The sequence below is a fragment of the Physcomitrium patens genome, chromosome 18, assembly GCF_059467195.1.
Source record: "Physcomitrium patens ecotype Gransden chromosome 18, ASM5946719v1, whole genome shotgun sequence".
NCBI lineage: Eukaryota > Viridiplantae > Streptophyta > Bryopsida > Funariales > Funariaceae > Physcomitrium > Physcomitrium patens.
Window position 1 is genome coordinate 1,021,968 of NC_143427.1, and position 15,819 is coordinate 1,037,786.

General features: G+C 28.2%; 1 protein-coding gene across 1 annotated transcript; it reads left to right on the forward strand.

The window, feature by feature from the left end:
* The first annotated feature begins 13,685 nt into the window (after window positions 1-13,685).
* On the forward strand, window positions 13,686-15,573 carry LOC112295553 (cytochrome P450 90D2-like). The gene is made up of 2 exons (XM_090244196.1): window positions 13,686-14,920; window positions 15,491-15,573. The coding sequence occupies exon 1, from the start codon at window positions 14,658-14,660 to the stop codon at window positions 14,883-14,885; it is 228 nt and encodes a 75-aa protein (XP_090100322.1). The 5' UTR covers window positions 13,686-14,657; the 3' UTR covers window positions 14,886-14,920; window positions 15,491-15,573.
* Window positions 15,574-15,819: the final 246 nt, after the last annotated feature.

Here is a 15,819-nt window from a genome sequence, read left to right on the forward strand (position 1 = left end):
CTCAACGTGGGTGATAAGGTATGGCTACTTCGTCGCAATATCAAGACTACTCGACCTTGTGATAAGTTGGACTATCGTAGGCTTGGCCCCTTTTCTGTTTCTGAACAGATCAACCCAGTTACATATCGGTTACATCTATCGGAGTCAATGAAGATCCATCCTGTATTCCACGTGTCTCTTCTTGAACCATATAAGATAGTGGATATACAAGGAAGAAGACAAATGCCAGCGCCTCCTATAGAAGTAGATAATAATGAAGAATTTGAGGTGGAAGAGATATTAGACTCAAGGCGGCACCAAAATAAGCTGGAATATCTTGTTCATTGGCGTGGATATGATATTAGTGAACGCACATGGGAGCCATCCAGGAATCTAGCAAATGCATCAACTAAAGTCAAAGTTTTTCATCAACGACATCCATCGAAACCAAGATGAAAATCTCTCTTATAAAAGAGACAAGATTGAGGCAAGATAACATTCAATTTCCTATCCTTGTTTGTAATTTCTTTGCATTTGTGATGCTAATTAGATGGAGAGCCAACAACTAGCGGATTCAACTCAAGAACCTTCGTTTGCTGACCTGTCGGACGAGACATTACGATTGTCACAACCTTCAAGACGACGCAATCGAGATGAAGACCTTCAAGAACGACATGTTCTTCCTCGAATAGATAGTGAGATACAACGCGTTTGGTATCACGATTTAGAAAGGGACTCTCGATGTTTGGTGATTTTGCTAGAGGTAGGAACAACTCTTGATGGTGTTCCGAATATTCTATTCGAAGGAAGTTACGAAGGCCTCAACAATGATCAAATAACTGGGTAGTCTTCCCGCCCTGGTATGGGACACTACCGATGGTTGAGAGGCCCTATCAATCATCTTCGAAGAGAACAGAGATCAGAGTATGTGGCGAATACAATTCGTCGTATTATAGATTTCCTCAACATATGATGACCGCTCCTCGTGGAACTCGTCTCTAGAAAGGGGGGTAATGTCACGGCCATAATCATGTAAGCTAATAATTACATATAGAAGTAGATAAAAGTAAGTTAATTCTATAATATTTAATATAGAAGCTTCCTAGAAACTTCCTAGACATTGCTTTGACTTCATAGGTGTCTTTAATTGACTTTTTGGATTAGAAACGTGGTCAACAAGTTGGCCATGTGCCACACATGTTGTTAGCTTGAAGATCAAGCTAACTATGTGGCTCATACGTAGAAAAACTTGCCTTGTAAGTCAAGGCATGTGTCCTACAAAGTCAACACATATTGGAGGTCCTATAGAACGTCGCCATGTAGCCCCTAGTTAGATAGTATATATAGAGACAAGAGTGAAGGCTTCTTCACTCTTGTCAACTCCTTTCTTACTTCTAGTCTAGTTTCAAGGGTCTCTAGTTTTCTTGTCTTTTGGCAATAGCCATTCTAGTTTTTCTTTTCAATATACATACTTATTATTCATATTTTGTTACTTTTCTTTGAGTGAAGGCTTACTTATCTGAACTTTTTTTTCATCGAGTTCTTGTCCTTGACAGCAAGACTTCACATAATACAACATCGTGCCTCTAATCTCTACGTCAATGACATAAGACTTGGCTTCTCTTATATGCAATCTACTTGCTCTTTCTGTAAAGTCATCTATAAGATCTTTCATACATCTTCTTTCAAAATTGAACTCCAAAGGTTGTCCTATAGTGGAGAGTCTCACTCTACATATTTTGAAAAAGATCATTTTTTTTCAAGTTCTTACTATAATTAGAGTAATTTTTTTTCTTATAATTGGAATTATCGTAATACATGCGCTTCTTAACAAATCTCTTTGATTCATCTAATATATACAAATAAATAGTTCTTTGGATATTCTTCAACTCACTCATGTCCAGTTTCAATTCTCTTATACCTTTAACTAGTCCATCAAAGGTGTCTTTGAAAAGACTCTTGTATGTTTCTTGGATTTGAGTAAATGTTATCAAACTTAATGGATTAATTAGCATCATAGGTGGTAGAATTTTATGCCTAAAAATCCCTCTTCTTCCCTTCATTTATTATTGTTTAGTCATCAATAATACTACATCTTTCACTTCTTCCAATCATTAATTAATTAGCCAAAAATACAAAAACTATATTTCCTAATACTTCATTTTTTACTTACAAAGGGAGCTTTGTTTTTTTTGCTTCTAATAAAAGTCTTTTTAAAGATTAAAGTTTAAAGAAAAAAATTCAAACTCTCTTCACAATTCATTGAGGGACATAAATCTCTTCAATTGTTACTCAATCTGCTCCAAAAATGGCTTTTTTATGACTTTATCAAAATCTTTATTATAAAATTCATCTCTCAATATTCCCTCAAAGTCACTTCAAGTGTCTAAATTATCTTCATACAAATCCCTCATCGTCTTCTTAATTTTAAGAATGCATGCCAATTCAAAACTAAGAATATAGCAAGACTTTGGAACTTGATATACTTCCATCTTTCTTACATATGCTCCGAAAAACTTAGTAATGTTCCTTCAATCAAACTTTCTATGGTTGTTGACCACATCTTATAATGTCTTAGTTACCTCTTTCTTACTTGTTTGTATTTTTTATTGTCACTTTATGAATATACTCAAAGTCAAGAGCAAATCAATTGGCACTTGTTTTCTTAATGCCATTTATATGAATCGTTCCAAAATCACCCATCATCTTTGAATATCAAAAAACTTTGATTTTTTCTTTTTAATCCTTGAATTCTTCATTATTCTTTAAGCATGCATACTAGCTCAATAACTCTATTGATCTCCACTTATACTCTCAATTGCCCCAAAGATGTTTTCAATGGAAGCACCATATTTTATGTTAAGAGGGCAAGCCTCCTTAAGTAAATATACGGTCCTTAATTTTAAGTAGATTATAAGAAGTACAATATTATCTAAATGAATTTAAATATAAAAAAGTAACTTAAATTCAAAGTAAAATTTTTAGATTAATTTCTTTTTTGTCCCAAGATGCACTCAATTCTTAACTCTAATCTCAAATTTAAACCTCCTTTGACTAAAATACCTATAATTCACTTATTATTGATTCAATTTGGACAAAGTTTAGTTCATTGAGCTTAATTCAATCTATAAATTTCAAATTTTCAAGGTCAATAAAAAAGTTTGAGAAAAAATAACCAAATCAAGGAAAAATTAGCCTCTTGCTGTAGCCCCAATCTTCAAAACTCCCATTCACAAATTTACTTATTTCTTCTTTGTCATAACTCTATTTCTTATATACTAAGACTTGTTGAAAAGCTAAAAATAAAATCTAGATTTTTTCGAAATCCCAACACAATAAAATAAAAATATAATAAAAGATATAAAAATTCCAAATTAGTTTCAAAACTTATTGCTTAAAAATTCTATAGCAACTCCCTCCTATAACTTTGCTTGGATCTCCCTTGTTACAACTTTATTTCTTGCATGCTAAAGCTTATTGAAAATTTAATAATAAAATCTAGCTTTTTTCCAAATTTTCATACAAAATAATGAAAATCCAATAATTGGCATGAAAAATTTCAAACTAATCTTGATACTTACTGCTTAAAAATTCCAATGACCTCCTTTCCAAAAATTTACATGGATCTAACTTATCACATCTTTTTCTTATTAAGAGCTAAGGCTTATTGGAAAGCTAATAATATGATTTAGCTTTCTTTTAAATGTCAACCCAAATGATAAAAAAAATCATTAAGTGGCATTAAAAATCTCAAATTAATCTTAAACTTGTATCTCCAAAATTCTAATGATCACTTTTTCTCATACACACATATGAAAATAAAAAAAAATCCTAATTGATGCTAAATTCTTCCCACCCTTTTCCCTTAATCTTCTTCCAATATTCTTCTTGAATTACTATAAAGTTGAATATCTATCCTAAAAAATAATACCTTCAAAGCTTGAATAATCCATTCAAGGCAATAGTTTCATACTCTAAATTCCATTCAAATTTATAAATATATTTATATTATATTATTTCTTCTCTATAAATAAAACTAATTATCTTCTAAATATCTTTGATGTACTTAAATTATGTACATCAAGACACTATAATAAAAATCAAGCACATTTATCTACAATCATAATTATCTAAACTTTATTATTATTACAATGATAGTTGTCTCCATATGCTATAGTTCTTCTTGATAGAATTTTAATTATTTAATTAAAAAGAAGTGAGAGACTTATCTTGAGATAATTTCATTGCCTTGCTCTTACTTTGTAGCTAAGGTCTATTGCTTCTTACAAGCGTTGTTATTTATTGCTTGTTACCATGAGCAATATTTTTGCTTTGGTGGTATCATTGCCAATGATGAGATGCTTCACATCTATGGTGATCAGGTCCAATTCTTCTGAGATAATTGATTGCTTTAGCTTTTCTTCTTTACTTAAATTTTATTAGTGTATATTGAAGGTTAATTGATTATTTTATGAAAGTTGTGAGTAATTGATGTATTATCTCAAATTACTATATTTAAAAGAAATTTAACATGCCTTTATATATATTTGATTAGTATGTTTTGCATTTACTTTGTATCTCTTGTTTTTGAATCTAATCAACTTTTAATGCAAAAAGTTATCTTATTTTAAAAGATACATGATTCAAATAATATTATGTTTACTAATCAAAGGTTATATTTGAAATGTATTTTGTAAACACCTTAGAAACTATTCTACAAATGCTTTTGCATAAATTCTTGCTATAATACATGTAGTAAAATACATAAATCACCTTAAGTTTTAATTGTATCAAATTCCTTTGTTGATCTATTTACATGTGGTTGAAGTATATAATATATCTTTACTCCCAAGCTTGCAGCATTTTAAAGGTGTCATTGATGAGGGGCTAAAAAAATATTATAATATCATATAATAATATAATTATATGATAAAAAATAAAAATATGGATATTATTATTGAAAAGCCTAGTAAAAAAATATAATATAAAAATAAGGATAAAAAATAAGAAGGTGGTAAAAACTTTAGTCTTAATGCTACTTTTTTATAAAAGAAATTCTATTTATTTTGTAGTAAACTTGATATTTAATACTTATACAATGTTTAAAAGCTATTAAATGATAAAATTAAGAGATTTTGGCTCTAGAATTTCAACATCAAGATTGGAAAAAGAAGTCAATTAATATTCAAGTGGATTTTAGGAATTATCTTTTATATAATAATTTAATTTTAAAAAAAATATTTGTGCTTATTTTTAATAGAGTGATTAAGAAGTATAAGAATTTTGAGTTAAAATAAATAGTTCAATTATTAATAATTGAAATTTAAATCTGTTATAGAATTTATTAAGAATTTGGTTAAGATTTAAAATTTGATTAAGATTGATTTAGGATTTAGGATTTGAGTAGAATTGATTTAAGATTTGGTTAGGATTTCATTAAGATTTCATTAGAATTTGATTTAAGATTTTATTAGGATTTATTATGGTTTCTTTAAGATTTGATCTAAGATTTGATAAGGATTCATTAAGGATTCATTAGGATTTGATTAGGATTCATTAATATTTTATTAAGATTTTATGTAGGATTTAATTAGGTTTTATTAGGATTTCATTAGAATTTGACTAGAATTAAGGATTTGATTCGGATTTATGTAAGATTTATTTAGAATTTATTTAGGATTTTTATTTATATTATTCTTTTAAGGTTTTTTGTTATTTTTAAAATTTTCTAATTTTTAGTACTTTTAAGGTTATTATTATTTCTTTAAGATTAATTTATCACTTCTTTATGTTTCTTTTATAATTTCTTTTAAATTATTTTTAAATTGATTAAAGTTTGATTAGGATTGTTAAAGATTATTTAAAATTTATTTAAGACTTTTTTAGACTTGATAGGATTTTATTGTTTCATTTCTACTTATCTTCTACAACTAGGTGCCCGATGTACTGTCAAGTAAGAATATATATAATACAACAATGGTATAGGTGACTGAATCCAATCCATTGAGCTTGCTTTTATATCAATTCTATTGATGTTTTATTATTTTAGTATGTAATTTTTTTATAGGTGATGGTATACAATATTACAAGTCTTAGCTTATAGTAGTGATTGATATGTATATATATTTAGAGTGTCGACATTTGTAAACTAAATATGGCATACTTATTGTATAAGATGCAAGTAGAGAATGAATTTGTTAATCAATATTACACCATTCTTTATTAGTTATTTCAAGTGATTGATTTTATACCAACTCTAATTACATGATTCAAACTAAAGTAAGAACTAATCGTACTATGGATACCATTTCCATTTAAAAAATAAATATCTTTATTAAAAACTAACAAATTATTGTTGATCATCCACTTTGTAAAGTAGCACGATAAAAGTATTATAAACAATGTTATTATAGATGTAATGGGTATAGATTATAAAGAATTTGTACTCCCAAAGATATTATTGCCAATTTCTTAGATTTTTCTTGCTAAGAATTTTCTATCTTTATTTGAGTACTTGGTGCATATTATTTGTTGTAAGACAAGTGAGTTCTAATAGCATTTGTGTTAAAAATTTGGTAGTGTGGATGATATAATTTATTGTCAATCATGAGTAGTCTTTGTATGACAATAACAAACATGTAATGGTTTTAGTTCTAAAAAATAGAAAAAAATCTAGGTACTTGGTTAATGAGGTTTTTATTTGTGTATATATTAGTATTCTAATAAAGTCATGGATTGTTCAAACATGTGCATCTTACAATGATTGATGTCAATATAGTTTTGGACTTAGTAAAGTTTGAAGTTTGTTATATAGAGCTTGAACATGTAAAATTTAGTATCTTTGATATTATATCATCTACAGTTTTAATATTCTAGGTGAATTTTTTTTATTGAGATGTTAGTTTTATAACTTCTTATACCTTGAACTTGAAAAAGATCTACAAGTGAAGTATATGTTATTTAAGCTAGTTCAATTGCTTTAATATGAGTTATTTATATCACTCTTTTTGATCAAAATATTAATTTTTGAAAGTAGATGGTGCTTTTAATTCCCATCTTCATTAAATTTGATGTATTCATATGGGATTTTTTGAAATTCTATTCCGATTTTTTGTTATTATAAAATAAATACTTATAAGAGAAGTTGTTTGTATAAGTTGATCAGGTGTTTTTTTTATTTATTTATTTCTTTTTCAAGACAAAATAAATTAAATATAATTTTAGCTTTTATAAAAAATAGATGAGAATGTCTTAGAATATTTGGTAGGCAATGCAACCAGATTACAATAATGTCTTATCAATTTAGATACTTATTTTTTATTCATTTTTTCTTATAACATTCTACTTTGAATATATGTGGTTTCAACCTAAGCATCTTACTATCAAAGGATGAAAATTAAGGTCATGTATGTTTATAAATTTTTATTATTTTAAAAATTAGATGTGTATCTTTGTATGGTTATTTAAGATATTGTTGATTTTTATATAATACAATTAGTATTTAAGAATAAAGTGACTACATTGGTTATTTTTTTATTATTTAAATTAGATACAAGGCTAGATTACTAATCCTTCAACAATGCAAGTCATAAAAACATTATTGGTGTTGTCACGTGGTATTTCTTTTGTCAAAAGTTGGGCATGAATTTGGGATTTATTGCTTGTTTGATTGCAAGGTCTTCTCTTAACAATTTATAAGCTTTGCATTGCCTTGGTTCTATTTTATTTTTATATATTCATATTTTATATATACTTTTGTTATTGCATGAGTGTTGATTGAATATGTTTGATTAATATTGGTATATTTTGGTAGAGGGGGTTTTAGCTATTACACCTATCTATTGACTGTACTTATATAAAATTAGATTTATTTAGAGTATTTTCTTGTTAGGTAGCAACAACCTCATTTGATAGTTCTTTTTACGTACAATTTTAATTATAACTAAGACTTGTTGCTTCTAGTTAGCAAATTTCGACCAAATACCACCAAAGAAACTACCAAGATTTTTTTTTTAATTTCACTCATTAAACACATAAATATCTATATCTTGATCTCAATTTAATAAATGTAGTTTATAAAAATTGTCCAATTTAAAGATGTTTTGCGTTAATGCTCAAAACCTTGAATTTAATTATTTTATGTCATATTAAATTATATCTTGTTTTTGGTTCTTATACTTAATAAGGTAAATTTCTAAATATGCTAAATATATTTTAATCATAGCTCATTTTCATCTAATAGCTAAACTTTAAACAAATTTTAAATGGTAAGAAATAAAAGGATAGTTTGTAATGGAAAAGTTTGGTAGATCAAATTGTACATAAATATACATTATGCAAACTTGATCAATATACCCTTCATTGATTGATAATATAATTTGAGTAAATAATCAATCAAAATTATTTAAATATTAAATTTATTTTTAATTTTATATAAAATATTTTTATTAAAATATATCTATATATCAGATTCTATTTGTCAATCATTTGTAGACAACTATGACAAAAAAGTTGCTCTTGTAGGACATGTGTAGACATTATGTCCTATACATTTGTAACTATTGCAAAAATGTCTTCTTATTGCTGCTTCTATAGTTTTAAATTATGAAGCAAAATATTATGTAGATGTCTCTATATATATCTCACTTCTTAACTTGTTCCTTATTCCATATAGTATTCTCTTTGGACAATTCATTCACACGTTTTTTAATCTTATAATCAACATATTTTATGAGAAAACAAAGCAACTATTCATATTAACGCAAGGCAATTGACTCCTCCTTATCCAAAAAGACACTACAATTTATATTAATTTTTCTTGAAGCAACTAAGAACTTTTTAAAGATCTTGTGAAGAAAAAAAAATACTAAAATTATCAATTAAAAATTCAAAATACTCTATAAAAAAACATCTAAAGAAAAACCTTGAGATAAAATTCCAAAAGAAAACCTTGAATAGTAGTTGGCTCTCTCTTTATTCAAAAATACACTATATTTTTTTATACTAATTTTTCTTAGAGAAAATAAAGGCTTTTGAAAATCTAAAAAATAAAATAATCTTTTCTCAAAATTTCAAAATACAATACTAAACATACTATGAAAAAATCCCTAAAGAAAAAATTCAAAAAAAATCCTAAAGAGCTACTAGCTCTCTCTTTATTCAAAAATGCATTGCCTCTTTATACTAAATTTTCTTCAAGAAAATGAGAGAAATCCAAAAAGCTGAAAAAAAGAAGAACTCCTCAAAATCTCAGAATACAACATTGAAAATACCATGTGAAAACCCTCAAAAAAAAACCTCAAAGAAAAATTCCAAAGAAAAATCTTGAAAATTGGCTTGTTCTTTTTTATTCAAAAATGCACTACATCTTCATACCAACTCTTCTTAAAGTAAGTAAGAGCATTTTGAAAAGCTATAAAGAGAGAAAAAACTATTTAAAATTTCAAATCCAAATTCAAAATACACTTTGAGAAAACCTCTAAAAAATAATCCTAAAGAATAGTTGGCTCTTTTTTATCCAAAAAGGGATTGCTTGTTCGTACTAATTTTTTTTGAGACAAGTAAGAGCTTTCTATAAAGCTGATAAAGAGAGGGACAACTCTTCAAAATATTAAATCCAAATTAAAAATATACTCTAGAAAAATCCTTAAAGAAATACCTTGAAGAGTGGTTGGTTCTTTTTTTATCCATAAAGGCACCACTACTTCATAGTTACTTCTCTCAAAGTAAGTGAAAGCTTTCTAGAAAGCTTATAAAGAGAGGAATTATTCTTCAAAATCTCAAATCTAAATTCTTATTATACTTTATGTTATTTTTATATATTATACCACTTTTCAACATAATATTGTTCATTATGAATAATTTGAGCAATAAATTTGTTGTTATAATCACTCTCTTATATGGCAACAATAACATTTTTTGGCAAAATTCCTATAGCAAGTAACTATGAAGTTAATTCTTTCTTTGCTGGTTGATGATATTAAGAAAATAAGTGAGATAAAAGAAAAGAAGGCTGATAATCATAAAGTCCATTTCACATGCTCAAGTGCCATTAAATACTATTTCATAAATGATACATATGCAATGTAAATAGATATCTAATCAAGTAATTAAACTATTTTATTGATGAGTATGACAATTTTTGTCATAATAAACTTATCTTCTATCATACTTATAGTCAATGTAATCTTTATTAGAACAATGCTTACAAATGACATATCTTTGATTGTATACAAATGCATCTATATTATATTTCATGTCTTCTATAATTTTAAAATATCTCTCTGCTTGAGCATACATATATACTTTATTTTGTATTGTAAAATATAAAGAATAATAAAATATAGAATTTTTACTCTTTTATATACTATATATAATATAATAAAGAGTAAATTATAGAATAAGATTAAGAAGAAGAAGATTGAATACACAAATATTTATAGATATAACATGGTAAGAAAAATGTAAATAGATTTTAATAGTAACAATTGAAAACCATTGAAAATCATATAAAAAATCATAATTTTGTTTATCTAAATGTAGATGATGGTTTTAATGATAAAAAAGATTTGTACAATCCATGTGCCAATTTAAGATGATGGATAGATTGCTTTAATTAAAATTTGAATTATTTTATTATTTTCTTAAATATATACAAAGTTGTTAAAGCCACATCTCAACATTGTTAAGACCATACATTTTTTCTAATTTATGATTCATTTTTGTATAAGTTCCATTTCTTTCATCCCATTCTCATCCTACATCTTTGTTTCCATATCCTAATTCCAACTCCGCTACCTTGACTCCACTTCTAGTCCCAACTTTGCCATTCCAACCCATCCCTAGTTCCAATCCAACTATCATGTTGTAATACAACTATATAGTAAAAATATAATCAAAAATAAATTTCTACTTAATATTTAATCATTTTGGTTCAATAATAATTTACGATATTTAAACATGGCTTTTATAAAAGCCTCTTAGTTTATTTTTTTATCTTAATAGCTAGTAGAATAAAGGTGGGTTAGTAATTTTACCTTCTAGGCTATAGAAACTCTTTTACTACCTTAGAAAGGCTATAAATTAATAAAACTAAATTAAAAGAAGTAAATAATTAGCATGGTTGATACTAGGATTAAGTTGAGGATAGGATTGGACTAAAAAATCCCTAAGGTAGGTTAAATTGATATCCAAGGATTGACCATTTGTGGAATAGGATCAAAATCAGACCTCTAGCTACTAAAATGATCGCCTAGGACAAAATAAGGGAGCATTTAAAGATTGATAATTAGGATTAGTGAGCTAGCTTCAAGTTGATTCTAGAGGTGTATGGTTTATTTTTAAAGAGCTTGAAATGACTTTGCAATTGTAATTCAAAGTCAAGGTTTGTATCAATGATTTGGGATTTATGAAATACAATTAGGGCCAGGACTCTTGGCTAGTTCGTGCAATTGGTATCACATCTATGGTTCAAAAAATTACTTGATTGATTGGGTGTATGTAAAATTTTATATTAATCTAATGGTGCAATTGGAAAATATCTAGATTTTGGTATAAGAGAGTATTAGAAGTTGGATATTGGAGTTGGATAGGGTTTCTATGATATCTAAAGATCTAGCAATTGAATCAAGGTGAAATTTGGCATAGTAGTAGAAGACTTTAAGATCAAGCTATGTAATAATTTTAATTTGAAGTTAAAGGTTGGAAAAGAAGAAATTACTACCAAAACATCTACATCAACTTTTAAGTTGGTAACTAAAAGACATTAGTGTGGTTTTTGGGCTTTTTCTCACAATTTGTATATTGGATTGGGCTGAATTTTTCTAAGCATGTAGAAGTCTTATATTGGAATTTTTTGAAAATTTTGCATCAAATAGATGGTTAGGTTAGGAGTTACAGCTCACCAAAGCTCATTGACTAGGATTATGTCTTGTAAGGAGAAATCAAAATTGTATAATTATGAAAGTAATAAGGCAATTAGAGTTTATGTATGATTGAGGTTTCTAAGAAGAGTGTTTTTGAGTACTTTGTAATGGCTTTAAGTACTTTGGAATTAAAATTCGAATTTTATTCTTCTTATATGGGTGAAACCTATTAGGATTTCTTAGATATTTATAAAACACAACTTCTTCTTCCTTAGTTAGGTACCTAGTGCATTCTCAAACAAGACAACATGTATTACAACACCGCCACTGTAGCTCCACCCCTAGTCTTGATCCTACTACCTCAGCCCATCTGGCTTGTCTCCACCCCATGCCTATTGTCCTCAATTCTACCTTCTTCTTCTTACCTTAAGCCTATTCTTTCTAACTCAAATTTCCTTGTCTCTACCTCAATCTTTTGTTTTCATTTCTTTCTTTGGTCATAGCATTGCCAAAAATTAATGGTATATGTATGAATGTTAAAATACATATAAATATAAAATTTATTTTTTATTTTTTATTTGAATGGAAGTCAATAATGACTTGTGAAATATAAAGTAAAAGTGTTTTTGATTTTTTTAAGGTTAAGATCATATTAATCACTATTTATTTAATTAGAATCATTTATTGTAAGTAATAATTTGAAGTTTATAAATTTATTATGGATAATTGAATGTTTTGTAATCTCTATGTGACCTTGATGTTTTATAATTTCTAATATGTGGCTTCAACAATGTTGGGATGTAGCTTTAATAATGTTGAGGTATGGCTTTAACAACTTCTTATCTATATATATATATATAGAGCGAGAGAGAGAGAGAGAGAGCGAGATTTATTATAACTTAAAAAAATTATTGACTAAAATTATTGACTAAAATTATTAGATATTGGGATTATATATATATATATATATATATATATATATATATATATATATGTGTGTGTGTATGTATGTGTGTGTATTTGTATATGTGTGTTTATTAATTGTATATCTTAAAAATTGTATGTCTAATTTTACCATGAGTTAAAAGAAAAAAATGGTGTATATTTAAAGAATTTTTTATATGCATTTAAAGAGAATATATTTAATTTATAATTTTGATGGCTAAGATTATTTCATACAAAGATATTTTCTTAGAAAGTTCATTTTAATAGCAATAAAAAAATATAATTTTATAATTAATTTAATTTTAAAAATAATTAATGCTTCAAATAGCTAATAAGAATTAATGTTTTGAATATATGTATATAATTAAATAACTTGTAGATTTATATTTAACTTCTATAGGATTGAATTTGGTATTTAGTCATTAAAAATAATTCTAATAAGTTAAAATTGGTTTGAACTTATTCCACTATTGTTACAATTTTTACATTAGAATAAAAATTATTTAAAATAGTCTAAATTTATGTATGTAATTTTATATAGAAAATTAATTAAAGAATAATTTAAATGTTTTATACTAAATATTGGTAAAAAAGTGTTTAATGATAAAAATTTAAGAGTATTTTTTTTTTTTCAATTCAAGAATATTGCTTAAGAAAAACTTATTATCTAAATCAACAAGTCGAATTTGTGTGAGGTTAATGTCTACTTGGATCTAAAAGATTTAATGTTCCCAATAATAATTTCTTTTAATAATAAAATATTTTTTAATAATAAAATGATGAACTTTTTTATAATAAAATTTTAAAAGTTGATCATTGCAGAGTGTTAAAAATAAAAATGATAATTATAATTATAATATTTTCTTTTTTATTTTTTCTTTAATTTCAGAGACTTATCTTGTGGTAAGATGGTCATGTTAGAAATATTCTATTAAGGATTTTACTGGTACTATCAATACTTTTGTCCACAGTATTCTTAAATTAATTTCTATCATATTTTACTTAAATATTTCTACCATTTGCTTATCATAATTTTGACACATACTTTGTGACATATCTAAATTTAATGTATTGTTCAAAATCATATGTATTGCAAAGTTTGTTTAGAAAACATGCAATGTTTGACCTAATATAATACACGTTGTGATACATGCAAGAGCTTATAAACTAGACAAGAAAATTTCATAAAAAGATCCAATATAACCTTGATGTTATTATCACTGTTTTTATCTAATTTCTTTATTATTTATTTTAAATTAATAACAAAAACCAATACTAGACATTTGACGTCAAAGTGCACCAAGGAATAAGATGGTCTATATTAAACATGTTTTTGAAAACTCAAATTATCTATTGTATAAAACAACTTAGGGGATAAACAAGAGGAGACAAAACCCTCTCTGATATACTAAATGCCCCTCATTGTTTTCATCAAAATTTTCCATCAAATGTGAACTAAAACTGAGATTAACTAAGATATGAATTGTGACATTAACATGCTGTTTTGGAATATTTCCAAGCAGAAAAGCATCCGAGAGCTCTTGTCAAAAAAAAGTTATGTGTGAATAATTCAGGGAGAAGCCTAACAAATTGGGTCACAACTTCCTGCCTGCAAGGTGCAAGGGAGGAGGGGCAATGGGTTTTGGATTTGGCGAAGTGCACATCTGCTCTCGGTTGTGCTGTGCCATTGTGTTGTGCCGGTTTCTCAAAGTTTTAAGCTCGTAGGTTGGGTTTCTCGCAGGTGGATTTTTCATATACTTGTTTGCTTTTGTTGAAGAGGCCACCGCACCTGCTGCCATTACGAACAAAAAAAACATTCAAATCTCAAAATTTGAAGGCGGGAGCCTAACATGGGACGATTACAAAACCATGCGGTTCACGCAGTCGGTGATCACCAAGACGTTGCGGCTTGGGAATCCTGTCGCCTTGTTGTGGCGTGAAGCAATGGAGAATGTCAAGTTGAATGAGAAAGTGATTCCTAAGTGCTGGAAGATGGTGTGCGCAATTCAAGAAGCTCAACTCAACTCCGCATTGTTCGACCGCCCGTATGAGTTCAATCCATGGCGCCATAAGCAGGAAGTGATGAACCCAGCTTAGAAGTTGCCATTGCTGGCGTTTGGAGGCGCCCCGAGGTACTGCCCCGGAGCTGAGCTCGCGCCCGCCAAGATCTGTATTTTTCTGCACTACCTGGTGACTAAGTTCAACTTGAAGAGTTGTGGTGAGGACACGGTTTCCTTCTTTCCCGTCCCCAAGTTCAGCAATGGGCTCCAAGTGCAAATGCATGAGCATGATTCCTCAACCAAAATTTAACACAAAATCAAGGTGTACTAAATTCCATCTTCATCCCTTTGCCAATTCGCTTCTGGATTTATTAGAGATAAGTTTGTTGGATTTGGTTCTGGATTTGTTGGTGATAATATGCCCTTGAGGCAGAAACTCTCCTTCCCGAAATCTTCAGGGAGACGTTGTAGGATAAAAATGCCGGATGCGAGGAACATGAGGAGGAAGAGAATGTGGGAGAAGAGAAAAAACATAAGAGGAAAACAGATTGTAGAAACGGTGTTTTGAGATGAGTGGTGATGGTAGAGTGTGAGTAAAATTGCTGGTGATAGATCTCATACTACTTTGCTAGCAAACTGTCCTTGAATCAGACTCATAATGTGGCGATTATAACCCTAAGATCGATGTTTTTGTTGTGTAAGAAACTTCGAGAGGAAAGTGCGTGAATGGACACACCCTCGCAAGCATTTGCGTTGCCCCACGTGGATCCGAGGCGGGGCCGTTGAACCTGCCAAAGAGAACGTGTGATCGGTTGACTTGTTGGGAGATAGTCTCCTCCTCAGGTGGCATTCCGCATTGCTTTACGTTACTTTGAAAGTGTGAACCCGAGTTCACAGATTTCTCTGAACCCGAACCTCAAAGAATACAAACCCTAAACCGATTTGCTATCTCATATCTCAAGTTCCTAACGGACTTGACAAATTCTGAGTGATCCGAACGCAACAGTCGATCGTTGTTCCCATTTTCGACA

Coding starts and splice junctions, on each gene's coding strand:
- LOC112295553 (XM_090244196.1), top strand. CDS start 14,658: ATGCGGTTCACGCAGTCGGTGATCACCAAGACGTTGCGGCTTGGGAAT.